The sequence below is a fragment of the Ascaphus truei genome, chromosome 6 (genome assembly GCF_040206685.1).
Source record: "Ascaphus truei isolate aAscTru1 chromosome 6, aAscTru1.hap1, whole genome shotgun sequence".
Taxonomy (NCBI): Eukaryota; Metazoa; Chordata; class Amphibia; order Anura; family Ascaphidae; genus Ascaphus; species Ascaphus truei.
In genome coordinates this window covers 103,244,117-103,271,302 of record NC_134488.1, presented here as the reverse complement: position 1 = coordinate 103,271,302, position 27,186 = coordinate 103,244,117, and the positions used below count along the sequence as shown (strand labels likewise).

The following is a 27,186-nucleotide window of genomic DNA, read 5'->3' as shown; positions in this document are numbered from 1 at the left end:
CACGGGGCAGCACAGTGCACAAACAAGGAAGTAACTTAGCACAAACTCAGGGTGCAGGGGACTCCTAGCTCGGTATGTGTACGGTGCTGCTAAAGGTAGCTTACCCTAGATGCCACCATGATCCATTCGATCTCAATCCCTGTAACTAAGGATAACCACCCCTGGTCCACAGTTCACTTTTCCTGTTGGCCTTTAGTCACAGAGATCCACCATGAACTGTGGAGCCCTAATTGGCATTGGCTTGTATAGTTTCCCAGCCTCCATCTGAAATCATGTAGAACCGGGTGCCGACCAATCAGCGGAGACATTCCGTCCGCTGAGCCAATCAGAAACCAGGGGCTCGGCAGGACTGTCAAAACCGACAGGGCTAGTATCCAGGGCTCGGTTCCCAACTACAGATCAATACTTCCTGCAGGGGTTTACGCCTGGTTGCCGGGGATAGAACATTACTCCGCTTTAAGAACATATCCCTCCCCAGCAGGGGGCTCACCCTTCTCTACCTTACCATTGTCCAGGAAACCTGCATCTGGCCCTACACAATGGCAAGTGCCTGACTCATTGTATGCTAGCCACATAACTATGGCTAGTGTCCCAAGCATACAATTATTAGACCAGTTCATCGGTGCCTGGCTAGGATATGTAGCATTAAGAGATCTTGTCCTTATGGAAATGCATGTTGGATGCAATATTGCAAATGTCCACCAGGTTGAAACAACAAAATAAGAACTAAAAAAAAAAAAAAAAGGGGTAACCGGCGCCAGAGGGGTAAAATATCAAACCAATTGGGGTGTGAAGTCCAAATGCAGTCCTTGAGATGATGGAATATGATGATTCTCACCTCAACGGGATATATGTGGAAAGAAGAGAAAAGAAAAACAGATAATGGTGCAGTAAATCAACACTGGGGGGGTGGACAAAGACTGACAACATGAGACATACAAGACATACAAACGTAAAACACTAGCACGGCCTTAATACTAATAAAAAGCAAATTTATTTGGGTGTGGAAGGTGCATGAACTGCATCCGGAGAGGTAAAATTACAACCCTACTCACAAGATGCTGGAAAGGTTAAGGCAACGAACTGGATGCATGCAGCTTGGCTCTCAAGATGGCGACCGGAGCACTCTGCTTGGCGTCTACACGTGACCGGGATGGAAGGCAGGTGACTCGGATGACGGGGCCTCTAGCCGGACGTGACGTCTCCTCCGCTGTAGTCCCACCACAGGCTCACTTACTCCAATCCTCCTCAGCAACCGCGATATCGCCGCAAATCGGTTGTAGCACTTTGAAGACTGCAGATTTCTCCTCTTGGGACTGCACACTTCACCACGATCTGGAAACACTCTAAAAACGCAAAACTTCCCGACGCGTTTCGTACGCCTGCGCGTACTTCTTCAAGGGATGCGTACGAAACGCGTCGGGAAGTTTCGAGTTTTTAGAGTGTTTCCAGATCGTGGTGAAGTCTGCAGTCCCAAGAGGAGAAATCTGCAGTCTTCAAAGTGCTACAACCGATTTGCGGCGATATCGCGGTTGCTGAGGAGGATTGGAGTAAGTGAGCCTGTGGTGGGACTACAGCGGAGGAGACGTCACGTCCGGCTAGAGGCCCCGTCATCCGAGTCACCTGCCTTCCATCCCGGTCACGTGTAGACGCCAAGCAGAGTGCTCCGGTCGCCATCTTGAGAGCCAAGCTGCATGCATCCAGTTCGTTGCCTTAACCTTTCCAGCATCTTGTGAGTAGGGTTGTAATTTTACCCCTCCGGATGCAGTTCATGTACCTTCCACACCCAAATAAATTTGCTTTTTATTAGTATTAAGGCCGTGCTAGTGTTTTACGTTTGTATGTCTTGTATGTCTCATGTTGTCAGTCTTTGTCCACCCCCCCAGTGTTGATTTACTGCACCATTATCTGTTTTTCTTTTCTCTTCTTTCCACATATATCCCGTTGAGGGGAGAATCATCATATTCCATCATCTCAAGGACTGCATTTGGACTTCACACCCCAATTGGTTTGATATTTTACCCCTCTGGCGCCGGTTACCCCTTTTTTTGTTTTGTCACTCTGACTGGTTGTACCACCAGTTATTCACCTGGCTGCCTATATATATTATAATTATATTTATATTTTCAATTGTTATATCATTAGCGCTGTTCTGCACCCATTCTTTTTTCAACAAAATAAGAACTACAACTCCCAGTTACGAGTATATAAAGGAACCAGTCCTAAATCCAGTGCATCAAAAAACTTGTAATCCACAACTATATATATATATATATGTAACGGATTTTCTGGCCTAGCCTGACCCACCCAATCTCACATTGGCCCCTGTGGTCTAACCAGTCCCCATTACATGGTTGTGTCTGGTGGTGCACCTGTTGGCAACAGGACTCCTGAGTCTCCCGCATGATGTTGTGTGGGGAATGCCAACCCAGACAGGCAGCTGAGGTAGTGTGCATGAGTCCTACCTATATCCAGTGCAGCGCCTCCACCTCATCAGGATCTCTGCGTCCGCAAGGAGATGGTTCTGATGAGGAACTCCTCTGTGGTGCCATCATGTGTAGAGTAATTCCAGACCCACACATGAAGATGTCTTTCATCAAGGTTGCTTTATTGTGGCTTACGGTGCGGGCCAACTGCCCCTTACAGTGAGTTTCTCCTAGCCACACATCTTGCTGTGTTATCCTTTCAAAGGTACACCCTCCCAATGGAGTGGGATCCCCTCTCCCCTCAGGGAGATCACCCCTGTGCCAGGTCCCTGGACACAGTATGGCTTGACAGCTAGATGTTACTTAACATAGAATGGGCCCACTAGTTACCGCACTAGTGTGCCACCCACTCCCAAGTCTCAACGCAGACTTGCTCCCTTCTCCAACACACTAACTTTGATCAGTGCTGTGCCTTATATATCTCAGGAGGCAGGCACATCTCTGATGTCACTAATGGTGGACTCAGAGTATGAAGCCACTCCCATCCATACATAGGGCACCTCACCAGGGTGTGAGGGCAAACCTCCATGATTACTGCTGGCATCCCTGTAACTTACCAGGTTTACTGCCAGCAGGAGAGGAAACTGCAGACCATTTTACATCATGGCTACATATATATATATATATATACAGGCATACCCCGCTTTAAGGACACTCACTTTAAGAACACTCGCGAGTAAGTACATATCGCCCAATAGTCAAACAGCAGCTCACGCATGCGCCTGTCAGCACGTCCTGAACAGCAAAGTTGAACTCCCTACCTGCACCAAAGCTGTGCGCAAGCGGGGAGACTATAGAGCCTGTTACAAATGCGTTATTTACATCAGTTATGCACGTACATGACGATTGCAGTGCAGTACATGCGTCGATAAGTGGCAAAAAGGGAGTGCTCCACTTTAAGTACATTTTCGCTTTACATACATGCTGCGGTCCCATAGCGTACGTTAATGCGGGGTATGCCTGTATATATATATGACATAGGACACAAAAAAGAACACAGGAACCCCTATTAAAAGCACTCAGATGTGTCTTGTAACAGATTCAATCAGATACAGACAGATTCAATTACCAAAATTCAATTTTATTATAAATCTACATCTAACACAACAAAAATAAACAAATGACAAACATGAAAACAGACCAAACAACAAAACCTCCTGTGGACAATAGGAATAATAATGGACCGAAAATTAATGACAGCAGTCCTGGGATACAAAATCAGGGATACCAAAAATGAAGGAGATAATACCTATAATGCGAGTCACTCTGGGTACAAGAGTTCCCAGGGTAACCAATGACCGGACGGTCAATATTAGCACTGTAAATTATAGCCTCCCCACTAGTCCCTATAGCAGCAACATGCTTGACAATGAACCCCAGAAACAAACTGCAGTGATAAAAATAAAAAAAGTACTCATCTGTATGTGTACTAGTCAAAGGCAAGAGGAAAACCCACCTTTCCAAGGATATTAACTGTGACCCTCCCCCCTAACTATCAAAGGACAAACATGTCAGTAAACATGTGCACCAATACTTAGCTCATATATATGGTCTGAATCGCCAGAGTTAGGTAGGAGGTGGTCTAACTGCTAGATGTGATGAGGTAGCAAAAACATGCCACCGAAGGTCCCACTGCAAGTCAAGTCCAGGTGAAGGCTACAGGAGGCGTTGGTCTGCGCTACACCACATATATATAACAGGGTGGTTTAACTAGGGAAATGTATAGGAACCGTGAAGCAATAAATGGTATTAATGTTAGAGCTGCACCTGAAATGCCCAAAGGTGTGTAGATAAATAGGGTGCTATCTGGCCAGTAACTGGGGGAGAAAAGCGAAGGTGCAGGTGTGGGGAACTCACTGATTGAGTGTGTCCTCCGGAACCCACCCCGCTGAAATCAACCGCAAGGGTCCCACCGCATGTGACAATATCTAGCTGGCACAGCGAATAAAACAAGTGTATAAGGTAACACTCACAACATGAAAGTCCTGGTGGATGGTTCCCAGTGTGTGCGTGCTTCCTGCCAGCTAGCAGAGACAAACAAAAAGATATAAAAACTATTTATTGTGCTGTTAAGCAGCACATATCAAAGTAGAATGGGTGAACAAAGGCAGTGCACTGCCAGCAAATAATGGAGGAGGCTAAGGGTAGGAAAAAAAAAAAATCTTTTAATGAATGAAGGGATCAATCATCACCCCTGAATCACCCAGAAAACGCTCACCTACGCGTTTTGGGCCGTGCGCCCTTTCTCAAGGTACCTTGATAAAGGCGCACGGCCTGAAACGCGTAGGTGAGGGTTTTCTGGGTGATCCAGGGTTGATGATTGATCCCTTCATTCATTAAAATATTTTTTTTTTCTACCATTAGCCTCCTCCATTATTTGCTGGCAGTGCACTGCCTTTGTTCACTCATTCTACTTCTCCTATTTGGTGGATTGCACGCTGTTCAGGATACCTGATGGGACTGCTCCTCTGGAATTAAAAGTGAGTGTTCTCTTACATACCATGCCTAGTTATTATGGTTGGGACAATCTCTGTACTGTTCATTGTGCTGGCTAGCACTAGGTACTAGTCCCTTGCCCTATTAGGGTATGTTATCATTGCTCACCACCATATTGCAGTGTTCCCTATGGAAGAATCATCATTTATTATTGGGACGCATATATTTTGATGCACCGGTTACCCACACTTAGCACATATCAAAGAGAAAGGTCCTCTGGCGCGTTTCGCTCCTGTGCAGGTGCTTCATCAAACAGTGACAACATATTATAATGTGTGTCCTTAAATAGCGGATTTGTGGCGGGAACGAGCGCCAGAAACGGGTCGACAAAAAAAGTGTCCGTCTAAGCCGGATGCTACAAAGTATCTCCTGAAAGGAAATACAATGTGTGCAAGAGTCCGCTATTGAGGGAAACGAAACGACAATCTATAAGAACAACCTAACAACTTAACTAAACTACATGTAAAATAAAAACAACACAATGTGTGCTAATAAACTATTTTAAAAAGGGAGACTAACAAATAATAATATGTAAAAACAAAACCTGAATATGTATTCATAAAATATAGCGACCAAGTGGAAAACAAAAATCTGTAATGATCATAAATGTTCTAGTGAGGAAATGACTGAAATGAGCATGGATGCAGAGGACCCAAATGGCCAACGTTATCTATATAAGTCTCAAAGGTAATGGCACTCACATACAGTACTGTATGAAAGAACAAACTGCATAGTTTGGTTATCTGCAGTGAATGCACAGAGTGAACTAGGAACATAGGAGCGGTTACAGGGTATATAAAAACTATATGTGAAGGAAATTATTAATATTGAAAGAAATATATATGTAGAGAATGTGTGTGTGTGCATATATATATATATATATATATATATATATATATATATATATATATATATATATGTAGAGGTATCAGTACCGTGTTAGCCGAGCTTCAATAATCAAAAAATAAATAGATGATACCGTTCTGTGGCTAACGAAATGCTTTTATTTGTGCGAGCTTTCGAGATACACTGATCTCTTCTTCCGGCGATGTTACAATGAATGAAGCAAGGATAACTTAAAAACAGTGTCTCTTGGAATGTTATCTGTGCTTGTCCTTCCCCCGGTGTGGATGTGTTTTATGGCTAGAGGTGTCAAAGGGTAACTGAAAGCAAGTGAAGAAAGAGTGTGTATGTGTATCAGTGTGAATAAAAATGAATGGAGAGCCCACAGTATAAACAGTGCTCTACACAAGGTGTGTGTGGAGTGAGAGGGATATAAATGGTGTGGGTGGGTGTGGAAATGTGAGAGTTTGTAGCACAACTAAAAGTGTGTGTGGATACTATGTGGTCCCTATTGGTGTATATGGATGGAAAAATAAGGAGTATTAGTATGTGTGAGAGACAGCTGTGTGTGCATACATATAGCACAGTATATACAGACATGGCCTTTAGCGCTCATGGGAAGAGAGTTCGCTAGTGTCAGTAATGACTCATAAAATTTCGATCTCTGTTTAGGCCACTGCTAAGTGTCCCGAACAGTTGCATAAATTTGTATTCATGCAACCGTCTCTCTTTCGGGGTTTTAAGATTACCATTGAGTATGGCAACCCTCAGATCGTTCATCTTATGGCCAGAGTCAGAGAAATGTTCGCCAACAGGACTGTCTCTTGTTCCGCGTGTGATGCTGTGGCGATGCAGGTTCATTCTCTTGTTTAGCCCCTGTCCTGTCTCACCTATGTAGTAGCAGCCCCCTGGGCATTTCATGCACATGATGAGGTACACGACATTGCTGGAGGAACAGGTGAACCCTCCTCTGATTTTGTATTCCCGATTCTTGTGTGGTATTTGTATTGTGTCCGCTGTGTAGAGCATTGCGCAGGTTTTGCATCTTGGGTCCTGGCATGGTTTTGTCCCGCATTCAGTTGTACTGCTGAAGATACTCCAGGAAGATACAAGACTGCAACTACAACCCATCCTCCAGGAAGATAAAAGACTGCAACAGGTCTTCCCTGAAGCACCCTTATTATCATACAGACAACCCCATAATCTCAAGAATATTATGGTGAGGAGTAAAGTATTCAGCAGTACAACTGAATGCGGGACAAAACCATGCCAGGACCCAAGATGCAAAACCTGCGCAATGCTCTACACAGCGGACACAATACAAATACCACACAAGAATCGGGAATACAAAATCAGAGGAGGGTTCACCTGTTCCTCCAGCAATGTCGTGTACCTCATCATGTGCATGAAATGCCCAGGGGGCTGCTACTACATAGGTGAGACAGGACAGGGGCTAAACAAGAGAATGAACCTGCATCGCCACAGCATCACACGCGGAACAAGAGACAGTCCTGTTGGCGAACATTTCTCTGACTCTGGCCATAAGATGAACGATCTGAGGGTTGCCATACTCAATGGTAATCTTAAAACCCCGAAAGAGAGACGGTTGCATGAATACAAATTTATGCAACTGTTCGGGACACTTAGCAGTGGCCTAAACAGAGATCGAAATTTTATGAGTCATTACTGACACTAGCGAACTCTCTTCCCATGAGCGCTAAAGGCCATGTCTGTATATACTGTGCTATATGTATGCACACACAGCTGTCTCTCACACATACTAATACTCCTTATTTTTCCATCCATATACACCAATAGGGACCACATAGTATCCACACACACTTTTAGTTGTGCTACAAACTCTCACATTTCCACACCCACCCACACCATTTATATCCCTCTCACTCCACACACACCTTGTGTAGAGCACTGTTTATACTGTGGGCTCTCCATTCATTTTTATTCACACTGATACACATACACACTCTTTCTTCACTTGCTTTCAGTTACCCTTTGACACCTCTAGCCATAAAACACATCCACACCGGGGGAAGGACAAGCACAGATAACATTCCAAGAGACACTGTTTTTAAGTTATCCTTGCTTCATTCATTGTAACATCGCCGGAAGAAGAGATCAGTGTATCTCGAAAGCTCGCACAAATAAAAGCATTTCGTTAGCCACAGAACGGTATCATCTATTTATTTTTTGATTATATATATATATATATATATATATATATATATATATATATATATATATATATAGTGCAGAATAAATGAGTTCTTCAGTATTAGGTGATACCTTTTTTATTGGACTAACAATTTATGTCATAGGACAAGCTTTTGAGAGTTCTCCTCTCTTCTTCAGGTCAAGCAATACTGATATACAAAGGATTCAATGGCTAATACAGTGTAGAGAGAGGAAGAAAAACAACAGATATTTACTGTAGATAAGGTAGGGTGTTAAGTGTTTGAAGCATGGATAATGGCACAAAACCGTGCAGCAACAAACGCTGCAAACACATTTGCCAAGATCCCACAGCCAGTCACAACCATAGAACATTCAATGTTAAAGGATCATACTGCTGCACATCCAGAAATATTGTGTATATGATTCAGTGCAACAAACGTGACCAAGGCTGCTACATTGGGGAAACCAGCCAAAAACTACAAGGAAGAATGAATATGCACAGACACTCTATACTCCATCACGAAGAAGGAAGATACTGCTCACCTGTGGGGCATCACTTCTCACAACCAGATCATTCCATAAATGATTTAAAAATCAAAATCCTCAATGGAATATTTAAAAGCACCCAAGAACGGAAAACATTTGAACTCAGAATGATAAGACTCTTTGACACCAAAACCAAAGGACTTAATGCGGACATGGGTTTTCTCACACCCTATCAAAATTGTTTGTAATTATCCTGCTTGCCTCTATTCTTATCCACACTTTCTCTCCCCCCCAGCATCCCTTCCCCTCCCCACATTTCTTTGACACAGTCCCCTGGCTTAAAACACTTAACACCCTAACTTATCTACAGTAAATATCTGTTGTTTTTTTTCCTCTCTCTACACTGTATTAGCCATTGAATCCTTTGTATATCAGTATTGCTTGACCTGAAGAAGAGAGGAGAACTCTCGAAAGCTTGTCCTATGACATAAATTGTTAGTCCAATAAAAAAGGTATCACCTAATACTGAAGAACTCATTTATTCTGCACTATCGCAACTGGACTAACACGGCTATTTTCTGCTTTATTTATATATATATATATATCAAATGTAAATATACTGTATGCTCATTTGCATGTCTTAGAGGGTTTTTGTCACTTTATTACTCACCATAACTTAACTCAGTATATATATTACCATTCTCGCTTCCGGTAAGAAGAGACAGCACTCACATCCAGTAATTCAAAAATCATTGTATTAGGCATATACAAAAAGACGCCCAATCCGACGTTTCAGTCCCGGAGCGGGACCTTTCTCAAAGGGGGTAATATTATTTACATTATCTATATGGGACTAGCACCACCACTATACATCACTATTCAGAGTGCCGTCTAACAGAGATATATGTGTGTGTGTGTGTGTGTGTGTGTGTGTGTGTGTGTGTGTGTGTGTGTGTGTATATAAATGTAAATACAACTGTATGCTCATCTGCATGTCTTAGGCAGGTCTGCAACCCCACCTTTCACCATTATCACCCAGCACACAGCACTTCCACTGCAGCAAGGGATTCTGGGAAATGACATGCAAATGAGCACACAGTGCCACTTTTTGCTTCAAAAACCATTTTTAACATGGTTCCCTATAGGCTTAAGCAGCTGTGACCATGCAGCAAGCTTAAGCCTATAGGGAACCATGTTAAAAATGGTTTTTGAAGCAAAAAGTGGCACTGTGTGCTCATTTGCATGTCATTTCCCAGAATCCTTTGCTGCAGTGGAAGTGCTGTGTGCTGGGTGATAATGGTGAAAGGCGGGGTTGCAGACCTGCCTAAGACATGCAGATGAGCATACAGTTGTATTTACATTTGCATATTTGCTTGGCTGTGGAGGGTTTTTGGCACTTTTTTTACTCACCATAACTTAACTCAGTATATATACTGAGTATATATATACACACATACATACATACACTGATGAATTAAATGAAATAAAAATATATGAAAATTAATTTAAAAAATGATACAGAATGAAGACAGAAAAAAACATCTAACCAAAATAAGAAAAAATAGGACAAAACAGAAATGAAAACATATGTGTTATATACTGTAAATAGTAATGGATATAGAAATTATATATAATTAAGATGCATATAAGTGAATGTGTGCATAATGACATGAATAAAACTGTGACAATCATCAATTGCGTTGAATCCCAAACATAAATAAGGTGTATAAAAATACACTGACCTAATAGAAAGTAACACTTTAATGTGACAAACCTATATAAACATTGAATGAAATATGATGATAAAAAAAAAAACAATAAATAATATTGAATTAATAATGTAAATATAAACATAACAATAATTAATGAAAAAATAAAAAAAGAAGATATGTATTTGAGTGTATAGTAGAACTAGAAACCATAAATATAAAAAACATGTTTTGTGTAATGTATATAATAACCCGTAAGAATAAATATAACTCATGAGATAATTAAGGAAAAAAATTAGAAAACAATGTTAAATCTTATAGGAAGTGCTTCAATTCCCACTAAACATTCATGCCTATCGGGTCTAGTGTGTCTAATGTGAAGATCCAAAACATCTCACGTTTATTCAAGGTATTTAATCTATCTCCACCCCGTTTGTGTGATGGAACATGTTGTAGATCCATGAATGTAAAGTTGTGTATGTCCCCTTGGGGATAAGTTGAGAAATGTCTTGAAAACAGGTGTGTCAGATCTTTCTTCTTGATCAGCTGAACCTGTTCTATGATTCCTGACTTGAATGGTCTCATGCTACGTCCAACTTATCTCTTCTCACACCCAAATCTCAACAAATAGATCACAAAACTTGTGTGACAGTTAATAAAAGTTGTAATCTGATAGCGAGACCTTGAGCTGTGGGAAACTTTTGTTTTTGGGAATTGCAAACCGACACATAATGCAGTGTCTATACTTATAGGAGCCCTTGGGAAAACCCCGTAGTCGAGTATTATCCAGAGAGGAATTGAATAAAGTGGGGGATAAATATGAATCCAAAGATTTGGCCTTCTTAAACACCAATCTTGGACCCCCATGTATCACTGATCGAAGATCTGGGTCCAGCTTGAGCGTATCCCAATGTTTATGTAATACAGTATGGCACAAATCTGTTGTGCTTGTTTATTATATTGTGTTATGAATAAAAGACTGGAAAAATGTCCCCTTCCTCTATTGGTAACTCCTGTTACTAGTTTAAATACTTGGGCATATGGTTTGACTCCCATTTAACATTCGGGATGCACATTGATACCCTGACATCAAAAACCTATGCCAAACTAGTTGTACTTTACAGGAACAAATCCTCCCTAAGTCTGCTGGTCAGAAAGTGTATCGCACAGCAGATGCTAATGACAATTATCCACTATGGGGACATTGTATACGGCTCGGCACCCCAAACCCACCTTAGCAAACTTGATACCCTCTGCAATTCAATATGCCGTTTTGTTCTCCAATGCAACTACAACACGCATCACTGCGAAATGCTCAAAGAACTAGATTGGTCATTACTTGAGTCTAGGCTCAAAATTCATCTCTCCTGTCTTGCCTTCAAATACTTTCTGGGCAAGATACCCGTCTACCTGAGCAAGCGCCTCACCCCTAACACACTCACTTATCATCTGAGATCTGACTCAAAAAGACTGTTCATGGTTCCAAGGTTCAGCAAAGTATCCGGCCGCTCCTCCTTCTCTTACTGTGCACCCCAAAACTGAAACAATCTAACGGAGACTCTCACAGCCACCACCAGTCAAAGTTCTTTCAAAACTAAAGCTATCTCACATTTTAATCTGGTCTGGTTACATACGCAAATAATATATATTATCTCTAACTGTGCATGCAATGTCTTGTATATAATGTATACCCTGTTCACTTATAACTATGTATCTGTAACCATGTATTATTTGTCATCTTAACTCTATGCCCATGACATACTTGAAAACGAGAGGTAACTCTCAATGTATTACTTTCTGGTAAAACATTTTATAAATAAATAAAGGGAAGAAATGCTTCACAAGATTCCTAGGTGGGATCAGAAGAAAATGTGGGGTCCCATTGTTCTGGAGAGAATTGGGATTCTGAGGTCTTAGACGAGAATTTGTATAGTGCAGAAGAAGGGGATGACAGCTCCGGGAAATTATTTAAAAAATTGTCCTGGCATGACACTCCCAGACCCCTTAGTTTGGATTGGAAAGGGAGCGCTCCAGTCAGTGACACATCATGTAAATAAAAAACATAAAAAACAATAATTGTGCAGCGTGTTAATTCAAATGTAGGTCTGATGTAGTTCTTGGCTCTTGGGGCAATTCTACTTACAGCAATTAAGAATATTTAAAGCCTGTATCTGACTTAGTCAGAAGTTGTGTGGATTGTTGGTACTGGTGTTATCAATTGTTCCCCAGACTTTTCTCCCACCGTTTGGGCTTTTCCAGAGTTGAAGAGACTCAGAATCCCATGTAGCAGTACAAAAGGGAAGAGATAAAAACCCAATGGTGCAGATTGCAGAAAACAATGGCTTTTATAGAAGTAATGGGTAAATGAATGTACTCACACTTTGTACATATACATTGTATACATAAAGGTATCTTTCGGTGTATAGTATAGATGTTTGTAGTATTGTATTTGCTCTCCCGATCCTCCTGTATGTCCAGCCGCGCCGTCGACAGTGGCGTCTGACGTCACTTCCCTCTCGCGATCGATCGCATCAGCTGGGAAATGAATTGTGACGTGCCGGAGGGAGGTCTGTAGGGGAGTTCCAGCGTCTGGCGTCTTCTCGTGAAGGCAGCTGCAGCAAGGCTCTACGCGTTTCGCTGTTACTCACAGCTTCGTCAGGAGCAGTATCTCCTAGTAACTCCCAGACCCCTATCATCCCTGCCAAAAGTATTGCCTGGTTGTGGGTGTTCAGTATGCTACCAAGAATATCGTTATACTCTCGCTTTAAACCAGGTGGATCATGCTGTGCTCAGACCACCCTAAGAGGGTGTTTTCAGTTACTGTGCCCGACAGTACTAGGGCACTAGTCAGCAAACCAGACCCTGAGCATTACTATTAAGTGATAGGTTCTCCATGTTGGGAGGAACCTGGGTAATTAATGGAATGCTGCATTAAATTATGTTCTACCGTATTGCCACAAGTATGTATCATGTGTTGTAATGAGTAACATACTGTTTTATCTCTACTGTTCTGTAGGTGTAAGGATTGGGCTTCGGTCCCGGCCGCGTGACGCATCCCGTGACGAGACGGGTGATGCGCCTCACACTTAGGTTGTGCACAGGCGCTGCACTACGCCTACCTGGATCTGGCTTAGGCCCCTCGCCCCCGCAATGCGCCCCTTGATGCCACGGAGAACGTTCCTCGTGCTCAGTTGACTATGCGCCAGTGCCGCATTACCAGTGAGACGTGTGGAGTTAATTCTATCCACAATTACTCCACACCTGCGGTACACTCCGCCCCTGCTTACCAGTGGACAGAATACCTCTAAACACTCATTGCTCACAGCCTTGTGCAGCCCTGCCATTGGTTGCCTGTCCTTTATATGCTCAGCCATCCCTGCTGCAAGTTGGCTGAGGATAACCATTGCTATTTGGGACTTAGTGCTTGCCTCAAGCACCCTGCTGCCTTTCATTGTCTTGTCTTCTCATAGTACCCTGACCTCGGATTGTACCTGGACCTTTGCCTTCTCTGACCCTTGACCACGGCTTGTATTTGGACTCCCACCTTCTCTACTCCTGGACCCCGGCTACGCACAATGACCATCCGACTTCTCCAATCCTGACCATGGCGAGTATCACGACCAACCTGACCTCTACTACCCTGACCCGGCTACATGACTACCACTCTGCACTCCGGACACGGTTACACGGTTGTAGGTCGGTGTATACCAATATCCCCACCTCAGCCTCACGATCCCGTCCTGTTTGTGGTGAGCACCCGTTACACTAGGTTAGACATTGAATGATGGTGCCTACGAAATTTAGGGTCCAAGCGGGGCCGTTGGAGTTTCCACCAGAGGGAGGATGCAGCCATGCCACCTGTGGCTACTAATCTGCCCTACTCCTGGCAATAAGCCCTGGTAGAATCAGGCTGCCAGTAGTCCACATGGGATTTTCCCCTCCTTGGAGCTGCACTTGAGTGACAGTGGGAGGCGGTGACATCAGGCTGAGCATGCCCACTCATGGGACAGACCTGATGCACTCTTCCCAGCTGTTCTTAAGGATGGTGCCGCCCAAAAATTAGAAAGTGCCTCTCCCCACTGAGTGAGGCAGGTCGCACACAGCGATCCTGAGATTGGGGCCTTCCCTGTTCCTCTACCCCTTGGGGGAGAGTGAATGTGGACCTATACCCTGACTCCTGATAGGGGAGTCGAGAAGAGCTAGGACAGCTGCAGGGGCCCTGACCTGTAGTGGTGTCCAGGGACCATCATGCAGTGGATAGCTGATCCTGAGAAGCTGTGATTGGGCAGACCACTGATATGTTGTGGTGTAATCAATAAAGACCGTTCCTGTTTGCATATACCTCCGCTTGGGTGTGATCTTACTGGGAGGAGAGGGAGTGTTTCTACCGTAGGAGATTGCCTCCATTCATCTTGGAGCCTGCGGAAGATGGAGGCGCTGCACTGCTAGAGAACCATGTGGGTAATGTACTCCAGAAACCTGATCCTGTGTCCCCATACCACCGGCAGACAGCTCAGCCCTCCTGTTACCAGCAGGTATCATGCACCACACAACCAGTAATGGCAGTCTCCCAGAGGGTGGGGGAAACACTGATACATACCTATAGAAAGTATGTCATGAAATGGGAAAGTAAGAAAAAGGAGAGCAGAACTGAACACGAATACAGAGGGATAGATAATGCTCATTGGACATTTTTAGGAATCGATAAACATGAACTTACTTGTTGTCACTTGTATATCATTATATCTAGAGCTCACGATTTGATTTGATGTCACGGTGTAGATGGTGAAATTGTAATTTACGCCAGGTGATAACCCCAATACCACTGTAGATTTGCCCGTTATGCTTGTAATATTCCGCTTCTCCGAGCTACCTTGTAGTACTTCAACAGTATAACTATATGTAGCTACATTTTCATCCGTGGGCGGATTCCATGTAAGAGTCACAGAAGTTTCCGTTCTGCCAGATTCAGTGAAGTCAGTGACTCTGGAAGGCACTTGGAGGGGGAAAAAGTAAAAAAAGGTTTCAAACACACATTTCATAGTTTGTCTCAAGCTGAATAAAGAAGAAAAATCAGGAATGAGATAATTCAGTGGCAGACAAAACAAGGAACAGAAAACACGCGGGATTGTACTGAGATTAGATGCAGGTAGAAAATGAGGAAGGAAATGTACGTGAAACAATAACACAATGAACTATTGCACTTATTCCCTGTGTATAAGGTGTCAGTTCGCTGAATGACAAACATTAACCCCTTGGCTGCCAGCGGGCCTGCAGAATATTGCATTTGATCTTTCTACTCAAATGCACATTAGATTAACATTTGAAATATATTTTGCACAAAATTGACACACCTACTTGTCATTGTTTATCTTGATTACAAAGTCTATTGTAAAATTATCATGTACACTTTGTAATGGTTTATTTATGTAGAATGATTCCCAATCACATTTAAACAATGATCTTCAGAATATATTCAAGATATAAATATGATTCAATATTGTCCCTCAGCTTTTCCTTCTTTTTCATATACGGAAAAATCTGCACCATACAGTACCTACTAAATCAAAAATCCCATTGTATCCTTTGGCACTTTTTTCATTGGTCCATTTGTGCTAATTTTAATGTACCAATTTTGCAGCCAGGAGACTTTGATACATAACCCCAATGGGGGAGCGTTTCTCAGAGCAAGTGCCAGTTAATAACTGCTCATTACATCCTCCCACAAATGGTAGACAATTTTAACATCTACATTTCAATATCTATAGAAGAACCTAGATGTGGGCGTCTTACACCAGAAAGCTCTGTATTTTACCCTCTAGGACCAAAGACCCACAAAAAGTACCAGGACTACATAGAAAAGATGTGAAAGGTATAAAAAGAAAACGTTTTGTTAAATATACTATGAACAGAATAGAAGAATACAAAGTACAGAGCACTGGGGTATAAAAGTGCAATTTTGCCCCTTGGGTAGTTTAATTAAATCCATATAATTAACCTACTTGTAGTTGCTTTGGTGGATTCACTGTCGGAGCTGTAGACGTTATCGGAAGTCACGGTGTAAATGTTGAATGTGTAGTTCACTCCAGGTTGCAACTCGTTCACCTCAGTACGGATGGTATTTTTCTCTGTGGTAAAGTTCTTCACAATTGTGTTGTTGGTTGTTACTGTTATCCAGTATGAATAGCTCTCTGCATTTGTGTCGTGGGGAGCTTTCCATGATAATGTCACAGTGTTTATTGACTGCACAGTTACACCGAAGTCACTGACTGTTGATGGTCCTTGGTGGATAAAAGTTTAAAATGCATATTTCAGAGCTTTTCTTCTGTTTGCATGATATGGAGCTACCTGACATCAAATCATATATTAGGAACCGGGGTGAGGTGGGCTAGAGTAAATACTGTTAAGCAAACATGCACTTCTGAAGATGAGCACAGAGAATAATTAAAATTGCACCAAGGAGCAGTTCTCAAAGTGTGATGGTACAAAAGTGCCATGGTAGACTTTTAACAGGGATAGAAAACACCAGGCAGAATGAGAGAGTTAAATAACGCAGGTTTATTCTGGCCGGAGTGCACAAGCAAGGCAGTAACTTACCACAAACTCGGGATGCAGGGGACTCCTAGCTCGGTAGGTGTAGGGTGCTACCAAAGCAAGCTTACCCTAGATACGTCCAATCACAACCCCAGTAACTAGGGATAACCACCCCGTGATCCACAGTTCCGTTTTCCAGTTGGCCTCTAGTCACTGAAACCAACCATGAACTGTGGAGTTCTGGTCAACATCGGCTTGTATAGTTTCCAGGCCACCATCTAGAATCGTTTAGAAATGGGCGCTGACCAATCAGCAGAGACCTTTCTTCCGCTGAGTTAATCAGGAGCCGGAGGCTAGACCAGACTGATGGATCAGTCGTGGGCGGTGATAGCGCCCATGGACAGCCTAAGGGGCGGTCCCTGGTGAGCGTGGGAAATCAGAACTGACCAATGGGAATCGAGCTGACAGGGTTAGGACCCAGGTCTCGGTTCCCAATTACAGATGTTTGGTCTATCCGTGCTAATTTTAGTGTTCCAATTTTGCAGCCTTTGATACATAACCCAATGGAGGAGCGTTTCTCAGAGCAAGTGCCATTTAATAAGTGCTTATTACATCCTCCCACAAATGGTAGACAATTTTAACATCTACATTACAATATCTATAGAAGAACCTAGATGTGGGCATCTTACACCAGAAAGCTCTGTATTTTACCCTCTAAGACCGAAGACCCAGGACTACATAGAAAAGATGTGAAAGGTATAAAAAGAAAATGTTTTATTAAATATACTATGAACAGAATAGAAGAATACAAAGTACAGAGCACTGGGGTGTAAAAGTGCAATTTTGCCCCTTATGTAATTTAATTAAATCCATATAATTAACCTACTTGTAGTTGCTTTTGTGGATGCACTGTCAGAGCTGTAGACGTTATCGGAAGTCACAGTGTAAATGTTGAATGTGTAGTTCACTCCAGGTTGTAAATTTTTCACCTCAGTATGGTTAGCATTTTTCTCTGTGGTAATATTCTTCACAATTGTGTTGTTGGTTGTTACTATTATCCAGTATGTATAGCTCTCTGCATTTGTATAGTTGGGAGTTGTCCATGATAATGTCACAGTGTTTATTGACTGCCCAGTTACACTGAAGTCACTGACAATTGATGGTCCTTGTAGGGAAAAAAGTTTCAAATGCATATTTCAGAGCTACCTTATGGAGCTACCCGACATAAAATCATATATTAGGGACCGGGATGAGGTGGGCTAGAGTAAATACTGTTAAGCAAACATGCACATCTGAAGATGAGCACAGAGAATAATTAAAATTGCACCAAGAGAAGTGCTAAAAGTGTGATGGTACAAGAGTGTCATGGTAGACTTGTAACAGTAATAGCAAACACCAGGCAGAATGAGAAAGTTAAACAACGCAGGTTAAATACTGGTTGGAGCCAACAGGGAGCAACACAGAGCACAAGCAAGGAAATAACTTACCACAAACTCGGGGTGCAGGGGACTCCTAGCTCGGTAGGTGTAGGGTGCTACCGAAGCAAGCTTACCTTAGATGCCACCTTGATCCGTCCGATCACAACCCCAGTAACTAGGGATAACCATCCCTGGTCCACAGTTCAGTTTTCCAGTTGGCCTCTAATCACTGAAACCAACCATGAACTGTGGAGCCATGATCGACATTGCCTTGTATAGTTTCCTGGTCACCATCTAGAATCATGTAGAAATGGGTGCTGACCAATCAGCCGAGACCTTTCCTCTGCTGAGCCAATCAGGAGCCAGGGGCTCGATCGGACGGACCAATCTGAACATGTACCTCCCCAGCAGGGGGGCTCAGCTTCTCTACCACACCATTGTCCAGGGAACCAGCACCTCGCTCTACACAATGGCTAGTTCCTGACTCATGTATACTAGCCACTCAACTATTGTTAGTGGTCCAAGTATACAAGGAGTCACATAGACAGAAACTACACAACGACCTAATAAACATTACTCTACAGATCACTAACACAGGGTTTCATATTAGCAAGGTTGGCAGCTATTTTACAGCCTGGAGATGGCCAGTTAACCTATAACTGGGTCACCGTCAACTGGTCGGGGAAACAAGCGGCTCTCTCTTTAATACACAAGCCACACTGTCCCTACTGTACGTCATAAAGACAGATTACACCTACTTTTTGATTTTCAGTCCCAGAGAACCACTTCTTTTTTATTTCCACATTTACATTTATATTTAAAGATATATGGATTTATTTTAGGAAGCCTCTCTCCCTTTCTGATTTCAAAACATAAATATTGTATGTATCTTTCTAATATATGGTCCAAATGCCTTTTCTCCAACATTTAACAAGTAAAGGTTTTTTTTGTTTTTTTTCTCGTATCAAGCACAGCACCAATACTTTTTCTTCACTGCTTTGAACACTACCAAGGAGGGGTAAATTGTTATAAACATGGAACGCTTGAAGGATCATAGTTTTATCAGACTATAATCACATGATGTGAAGCGACCCAACTAAAATGTAGAGGACGAGTTAAACAATACTTCATGCACACTTCCTGTAGGTGTTTGGTTGTTGTGCCACTCAATAATATTTGGAGGCCGTGTCTTATGTACATCTAAGGAGCTTCCAGAAAACAACATTTAAAATCATATAGGGAGCCATATCTGTGAACTTAATAACAAAATGTGGTACTTAAGGTATATTTAACTCAGTGCCCTACTTTACCCTATCACCTATTAAGAACTCTAAGGGGCCTATTCTAGTAGCTTCAATGACTTTGCTGCTATCTCAAACGGTTTGGCATGTTCCCATCGAACGGTTTGGCATGTTCCCATCGAACGGTTTGACATGTTCCCATCGAACGGTTTGACATGTTCCTATCGAACGGTTTGACATGTTCCTATCGAACAGATTGACATGTTCCTATCGAACGGTTTGACATGTTCCCATCGAACGGTTTGACATGTTCCCATCGAACGGTTTGACATGTTCCCATCGAACGGTATGACATGTTCCCATCGAACGGTTTGACATGTTCCCATCGAACGGTTTGACATGTTCCCATCGAACGGTTTGACATGTTCCCATCGAACGGTTTGACATGTTCCCATCGAACGGTTTGACATGTTCCCATCGAACGGTTTGACATGTTCCCATCGAACGGTTTGACATGTTCCCATCGAACGGTATGACATGTTCCCATCGAACGGTTTGACATGTTCCCATCGAACGGTTTGACATGTTCCCATCGAACGGTTTGACATGTTCCCATCGAACGGTTTGACATGTTCCCATCGAACGGTTTGACATGTTCCCATCGAACGGTTTGACATGTTCCCATCGAACGGTTTGACATGTTCCCATCGAACGGTTGTACATGTTCCTATCAACCGGTTTGACATGTTCCCATCGAACGGTTTGTCATTTGTGTTATCACGGTATTCAGAAAGAATCTGAAACAATCTCAAACCGTGAGGCAAGAAAATGCCAAAACCGTGAGGCGTAGCAGCAAAGTGATCTCAGAAGTTCTCCCCCTGCGATCTTCTCACAATCTGAGCTGCACAGAGAGAGCCGCCTCTCCCTGCACAGGCTCTCACAGGCGAGCGCAGAGTTTTTATTTACATTTGAATACTAGTGTGTGGGATCAGGGGGTCTCCGGAGTGGAACCGCATTGATTTCAGGTCCGGGGACCCCCTGATTCCCGAGTTACAGGCCCCTAAGGTAATGAAAGGGTTAACTCCTCCTGCAACCCCCCGCAAGGCCTAAACACCCACCATGGACAAATACCACCTTCACCCACTCCTGCTACCCACAATAAACGGGGCACTGGTAGCTAACCCTTTCATTGCCTTAGCGGTTAGCCGCTGAGGTTATGAAGCTGCCTGTAAATGTATTTTTATTGCATAGGATGGAAGCTGGGGGTCTCCAGGAGCTGGTATTAATGTGTATCAGCTCGGAGACCCTCGGCTTCAGCTTCAGATCTCAGCTCTCAGATCCCATCTCGACACCCAAGGGCTGCCGAGATGAAATCTTCAATAAACTCGCTATTCCAGAGCCCCGATCAGCTTCTCGAGGCTACTAGAATACCGTGATTTTATCATAATGGCGCTATGTTGATGTGTTGATGTGTTTGAGCAGGAGCGAGAAATCTTGAAAACATTTCTTCCCCATATGATTTGGCCAAATCATCGAGGCTTTCTAAATAGCTACCTAGCAAAATTAAGGGATAACTGCTCAAAATCCTCGATGAGTTGGTTATTGAAGCTAGGAGAATAGGCCCCTAAATGTTGCATCAAATTAAATATTGCACTTGATCAAGAGAGGAAAGTTTAATTTACCTATGGAAAGTATGTCATGAAATGGAAAAGTAAGAAAAGGGACAACAGAACTGAATACGAATACAGAGGGATAGATAATACTCATTGGACATTTTTAGGAATCGATAAACAGAAACTTACTTGTTGTCACTTGTATATCATTATATCTAGAGCTCACGATCTGATTTGAGGTCACGGTGTAGATTCTGAAATTGTAATTTACGCCAGGTGATAACCCCAATACCACTGTAGAGTTGCCTTTTATACTTTGATTCTGCTTCACTGAGCTATCTTGTAGTACTTCAACAGTATAACTATACGTAGCTTCATTTTCATCCGTGGGCGGTTTCCATTTAAGAGTCACAGAAGTTTCCGTTCTGCCAGATTCAGTGAAGTCAGTGACTCTGGAAGGCACTTGGTGGGGGAAAAAGTAAAAAAAGGTTTCAAACACACATTTCATAGTTTGTCTCCAGCTGAATAAAGAAGAAAAATCAGGAATGAGATAAGTCAGTGTCAGACAAAACAAGGGACAGAAAACACGCGGGATTGTACTGAGAGTGGATGCAGGTAGAAAACAAGGGAGGGAAGGTACCGGAAACAATCAAATGATAAACAATTGTACTTATTCCCTGTATATAAGGTGAATGACACACATTAACCCCTTTACTGCCAGAGGCCTGCAGAATATTGATTCTCATTTTTCCACTGAAATATACATTCGTTTAATTTTTTTAGTTAAATATACTTTTCACAGATACAAAAAAAAATGTATTTTATTTTTTCATCCTGATTAACAAGTCAAATTGTATAATTATCATGCCATCTCTGTTATAATTTATTTATCTAAACTGATCCACAATCCCATTTTAAACTATTGTCTATAAAGTAGAAATAGGATTAAACCTTGATCCTAAAGCATTTTTATTCTGTTTCAAATACTGAAGACGAAGCAGATTATTGACATTTATTTTCTAAAATTAAATCCTGTTGGCCATTAAGTCCAACACCGAGACCGTATTTTTAGGTCTCGGTAGCTCAGAAAATGGCACAAACATATTGAAAACAGGATTTACACAAATACGATTCCTGATATTAAATTAAATATCTACACCATGTACTCTTTCTCCGCCGGATTGACACACAGTATTGCTTCCGTCAACAAAATGTTTAAAGTACTGTTAGTCTTCTTTCTAACTACTGGAAGTTTTCAGCATACATAGATTATATTCTAAATATAACATACATTATGTATTCACTATTTATAATTCAGTTAATATCTCACTTACATGTTGTTACTTCTAGGGATTTGCCTTCAGACCTATTAAACGTTCCATTGACAGCGTGGATCGTTATGTTGTATGTTACTCCAGGCAGCAGATTAATCGCAGTGTACGATGGGTTGGAGGTGTTCCTTCTGTCTACGATCGCACTGCTGTTCCTTAGTTCTACCTCATAGCGTATAACTGCATTTCCTATATTTTCAAGTGGCTTCCACTGCACAGTGAAGGTGGTTTCTGTTCGGTTGTACAACCTAACATCAGTAACATCTGGTGGAGTTTTATAGGAAGAAAGATAATTAAGAGTTTATCACAAATGTATGACTTGCTGAAAATGTTTCTAAAAAAGAAATACTAATGAAGGACAATGAGAGCATCTTACAGCCTCTGTAATTAACATTCACACTCAGCTCTTTAACACATTATACACCGTTCAATATTTAGCACATGGAAATAGGAAAACTTTGGCCTGGATTCACTAAGCATGAATAAGGGGTATCAGAGCTTGATCACGCATTATCTGCCTTTGACTTGAATGGGGGGGTCAAGCTCTGATACCCATGTAGCCAGGCCACCTATGGCTACTATTCTGCCCTTGTACTGGCAGTAAGCCCTGGTACAAGCAGGTCTTGCCAGTAGTTGATATGGGGTTTTCCCACTCCTTGGAGCTGCATTTGAGTGACAGCGGGAGGCGGTGACATCAGGCCGGACATGACTAATCATGAGCCGGACCTGGTGCCCTCCTCCGGTCAGTACTTAAAGCCAGGCCTGTAGTGACAGTCCAAGGACTATCCTTGAGTGAATAGCTGAGAGACTGCATCGGGCAGAACCTGCCTTGTTCCTGTAACTGTACAGAAGAGTAATAAAACCTGTTCCTGTTGTTATACCTCCTGCCTGGTGCATGACCTTACTAGGGGAGAGGTAATAGTTCTACCGTGGAAGATCACCTTCAATTCCTGGAGCCTACGGCAGATGGAGGCGCTGCACTGCTAAAGATATGTGGGGTATGAACCCCAGAAGCCTAGTCCTGTGTCCCCACTACCACCGGCAGATGACTCAGCCCTCCTGTTACCAGCAGGTATCATGCACCACACAATTCGTAATGGCCAAATCTCCCACCAGGTGGGGGAAACACCGTTACACTCATAACATATCTAAGTGATTCTCCCACTTAATTTGATACGTCAGTGCCGGACTGAGACATGTCCAATGGAAAGACACTTTCTAAGGACTAGAAGAGACACTTCCAAAGGAGTTGCTGTTACATCAGCAATTTACTATATGCCAAATTACCAATAGAATGTGTGTATTTTTGCATGTGTTCAAATATACACATACAATGAAAGTGGTGTTAAATTCCCCCTAACCAGCTAATCATTATTAGATCAGTCATCACTCTCCAAGTTGCTTTAATTAGCTGAAGGTTCAGAGCTTTTACAAGTGGCATAAATAAGTACAATAGGTACTGTACAGTCGTTCTGAATAGGTGCATGGCATAAAAAACAGGCACCGTACTTGCTAAATACAGTAGGTTGGTTTGACATGACATACTTACAAGCTAAGTTGTGCTCCACAGTACAGATCCAGTGGCTGTGTAACTAATTCCTGGGAAGCCCGGGCACATCCCGAGCTGCCCAGCTAGGAGGGGGGCCCGAAGGGAGTCAGGAGCCTTCTTCCGGACACTTGATAACCCACCCCCCCCCCCACCCCCCGAGCGGTTCCAGAGGCCCTGCGCGCTGCCCCGATCCATAACGATGCAGTGTCGTGTGACGTTGCATTGTCATGGCGTCGCCCGGGGACTCCTTAAGGCGGAGTTACACGCTGTATAGACCAGTCCAATATCTTAATAATGCGGAAATCCATTTATCTGTTTTTCGCACCACATAATTACAAATTCCATTTATTGTCATTGATGATACTGGTTACTGGATGTATAATAACACATAGAAGCTGTCATGCAGTACATGATCTGTAATAACATGATTAAACATCACAAAGGCCGTCTCTTTAGGTCTGAACTCAGAAACCTGGACAGAAGCCACATTGCAAAGGAAAGTTAAGGCCAGCCCTTTATTTCCTTGCAGATCAGTGTGTAAGATTGTACCAGTGATCACAGCTGGTGCAAGGGTATGTTTTTCTAACATTCACACACACTCCCCCCCCCCCTCTCTCATATATTCCCCCCCCCCATTTTTTCTTTTCCCCCTACCCCATTTTTTCTAGCTCCCTCCACCTCCCTCTCTCACCAGCCCCCTCTCATACTCTTTCCCCCTCCCTCTCTCTTCCCCCTCCCTCATTCTCCCCCCAACCCTCTCATTCTCCCCTCCGTTTCATTACCCCCTCCCTATCATTTATCACCCCATCATTCCCCCACCACCTATCATTCACCCCCCCTATCATTCTCTCGTCGTCCCCCTCTCATTCTCTCACTCTGTTAATAACGCTACCTAAATAACGCAGCATAACGTTTGACCAATGCATGTGCAGCGTATTGGAAATCGCAGGTAGCGTAACAATGGTGATTTTGCTAAAGGACTTTATTTATGCATTTCGTTAGCTTTGAGGATCCCCGTTAAATGAAGAAAAAAAATAACGTCCGTTACCTAATTAGGTAACATGATTTAAAACGCTCTTATTTAGTGCACTTCTGAGTCCCTTGTTGTTTTATAAAGTCAAGACTTGTTGTAGATCTTTCCATCATGGCCAGTAGAGGGCGCTCCTAACACTTTTTTGGTATGCATGGCTACTGGTTAGTGTCATGTTCCTGTTCCAGGAGGGAACTGATCAACATTTTTTGCAGTTATATTCCAATGCAAAATTGGCTGCAATTTAAATATCACCCATTTGCCTCCAACCTTTAGCCTAAGGTTGTAGGAGACAGCAAAATCACATATTCACTTCTGTTGCTCCCAGGATTTGCAAGAACAATGATCCCAATATTAATTGGCTCACTGGTCATGAGTGTTTCTCCAAAGCAAACCTATGCTGAACAAATAGAACAATTCCTGCGCTCCTACCAATTAGGCTAAAACAAAATAATACTCTCGTGAAAAAGGGTTATTTTGTTAAACCCTTTGGCCAAAGCATTTATAAGCCTGCATGCCACGACAAGGCATAACCGTATGCAGGAACTATTTCTATATTAGTAGAATATTAGTCTATTTTTCTATACTGTATGTAAGGCCTATCTTTTTACCTGCAGCAAACTTCTATAGGGAGGAGCACGGTATTATGTACAGTTTCTCACAAACCTATGCTGAATTCTAGTTGGGGAATAAGGGGCTTATTCTCGTAGCTTTGAAGTTGTCAGTGCCAAACCGCGCAATTTGACATGTTCAGAAGTGGCGTAATGAAATGTGAGAAAAAAAAGCAAAGAAAAGAAAGAAAGCTCCCTAATAGCCGCACAAGAGAACACCTATACCTATATTAAAAATTACTATTTATTAATAAATGATTAAAATATATTTATTGCAGCAAAAAACTAACGTGAACCAAAGTGATTAAAATAAATTAAAAACGGAGGAGGTAACTGTATGCCTAGTTCAAACTAACAGTGTATGCTAGGAATAACTATTTTAAATCAGAATGTCCCACTGCTATATGATTATACTAACAGTGGTAGTTATACCAATACAGTTCTATATAGTTTGAGGACTAAACCTAAATGGAGAGTATAGCTTAATATAGTGTGTGTGCTCAAAATAATATAGTATATTTGTTGAGCCAGCTAATGCTAGTATACGGATATATACACACACATATGTACCAGACCAACAGGTTCAAAGGTAAATGAACCTAGAGGTCTGTTATGTTTAGCAAAACAGCTATTTCAAGATCACAAAGGGGGCCCCCGATGAAGCCACAACGGTGAAACATATGTTGGGCAGGCTAAGCGTCACCACCTAGTGCGCTGGCTATATCGGAGAGGTCTGTTGCCTTTTCTCAGTTAGAGTGTTTCGGAGCCTTCTAAAGGAAGCACAACACTCTGACCACTCTCCTATTTGTCATGGTTCCGAGTACAAGACACATACTTTGTGATCTTGAAATAGCTGTTTTGCTAAACATAACAGACCTCTAGGTTCATTTACCTTTGAACCTGTTGGTCTGGTACATATGTGTGTGTATATATCCGTATACTAGCATTAGCTGGCTCAACAAATATACTATATTATTTTGAGCACACACACTATATTAAGCTATACTCTCCATTTAGGTGTAGTCCTCAAACTATATAGAACTGTATTGGTATAACTACCACTGTTACTATAATCATATAGCAGTGGGACATTCTGATTTAAAATAGTTATTCCTAGCATACACTGTTAGTTTGAACTAGGCATACAGTTACCTCCTCTGTTTTTAATTAATTTTAATCACTTTGGTTCACGTTAGTTTTTTGCTGCAATAAATATATTTTAATCATTTATTAATAAATAGTAATTTTTAATATAGGTATAGGTGTTCTCTTGTGCGGCTATTAGGGAGCTTTCTTTCTTTTCTTTGCTTATCATTAACCCCTTCCCTGCCAGCACCACCTCCGCACCCTTATGGCAGTTTTTGTTCCGTCACCACACATCCACAATTTATTGGTTCCCCTTATCTCCACTGGTGTAGTGCAAGGCGCACAACTTGACCTTCTCAGGTCATTCTACCTTCCTCTGTGAGAAAAAAAAACCTATTCTCTATTGGTGTAACGCTTGCGCTCACCACGAACAAGGTGGGACCTCGGTACTGAGGTGGGAAAGTACAAGACCACGCACACACAGCAGCGAGACCACGTCTGGAGGGTGGATAGTCAACGTAGCCGGGTCTGGGTTGGAGAGATTGGGTTAGTGCGAGTAC

At 42.4% G+C, this 27,186-nt stretch overlaps 1 protein-coding gene across 2 annotated transcripts in view; it reads right to left on the bottom strand.

Annotated features, from left to right (window-relative positions):
• PTPRH (protein tyrosine phosphatase receptor type H) overlaps positions 1–27,186 on the bottom strand; it is a 152,728-nt gene that overhangs the window by 31,517 nt on the left and 94,025 nt on the right. Inside the window, exons 3-7 of one of the 2 annotated variants that reach the window (XM_075605448.1) lie at positions 22,354–22,614; positions 21,209–21,481; positions 17,634–17,912; positions 16,216–16,494; positions 14,934–15,209 (exon numbers count right to left, since the gene is read on the bottom strand). In XM_075605448.1, coding sequence (XP_075461563.1) covers positions 14,934–15,209; positions 16,216–16,494; positions 17,634–17,912; positions 21,209–21,481; positions 22,354–22,614 — 1,368 coding nt within the window. The remainder of the gene's footprint in view (positions 1–14,933; positions 15,210–16,215; positions 16,495–17,633; positions 17,913–21,208; positions 21,482–22,353; positions 22,615–27,186) is intronic. The other variant, XM_075605449.1, reaches the window with a different exon arrangement.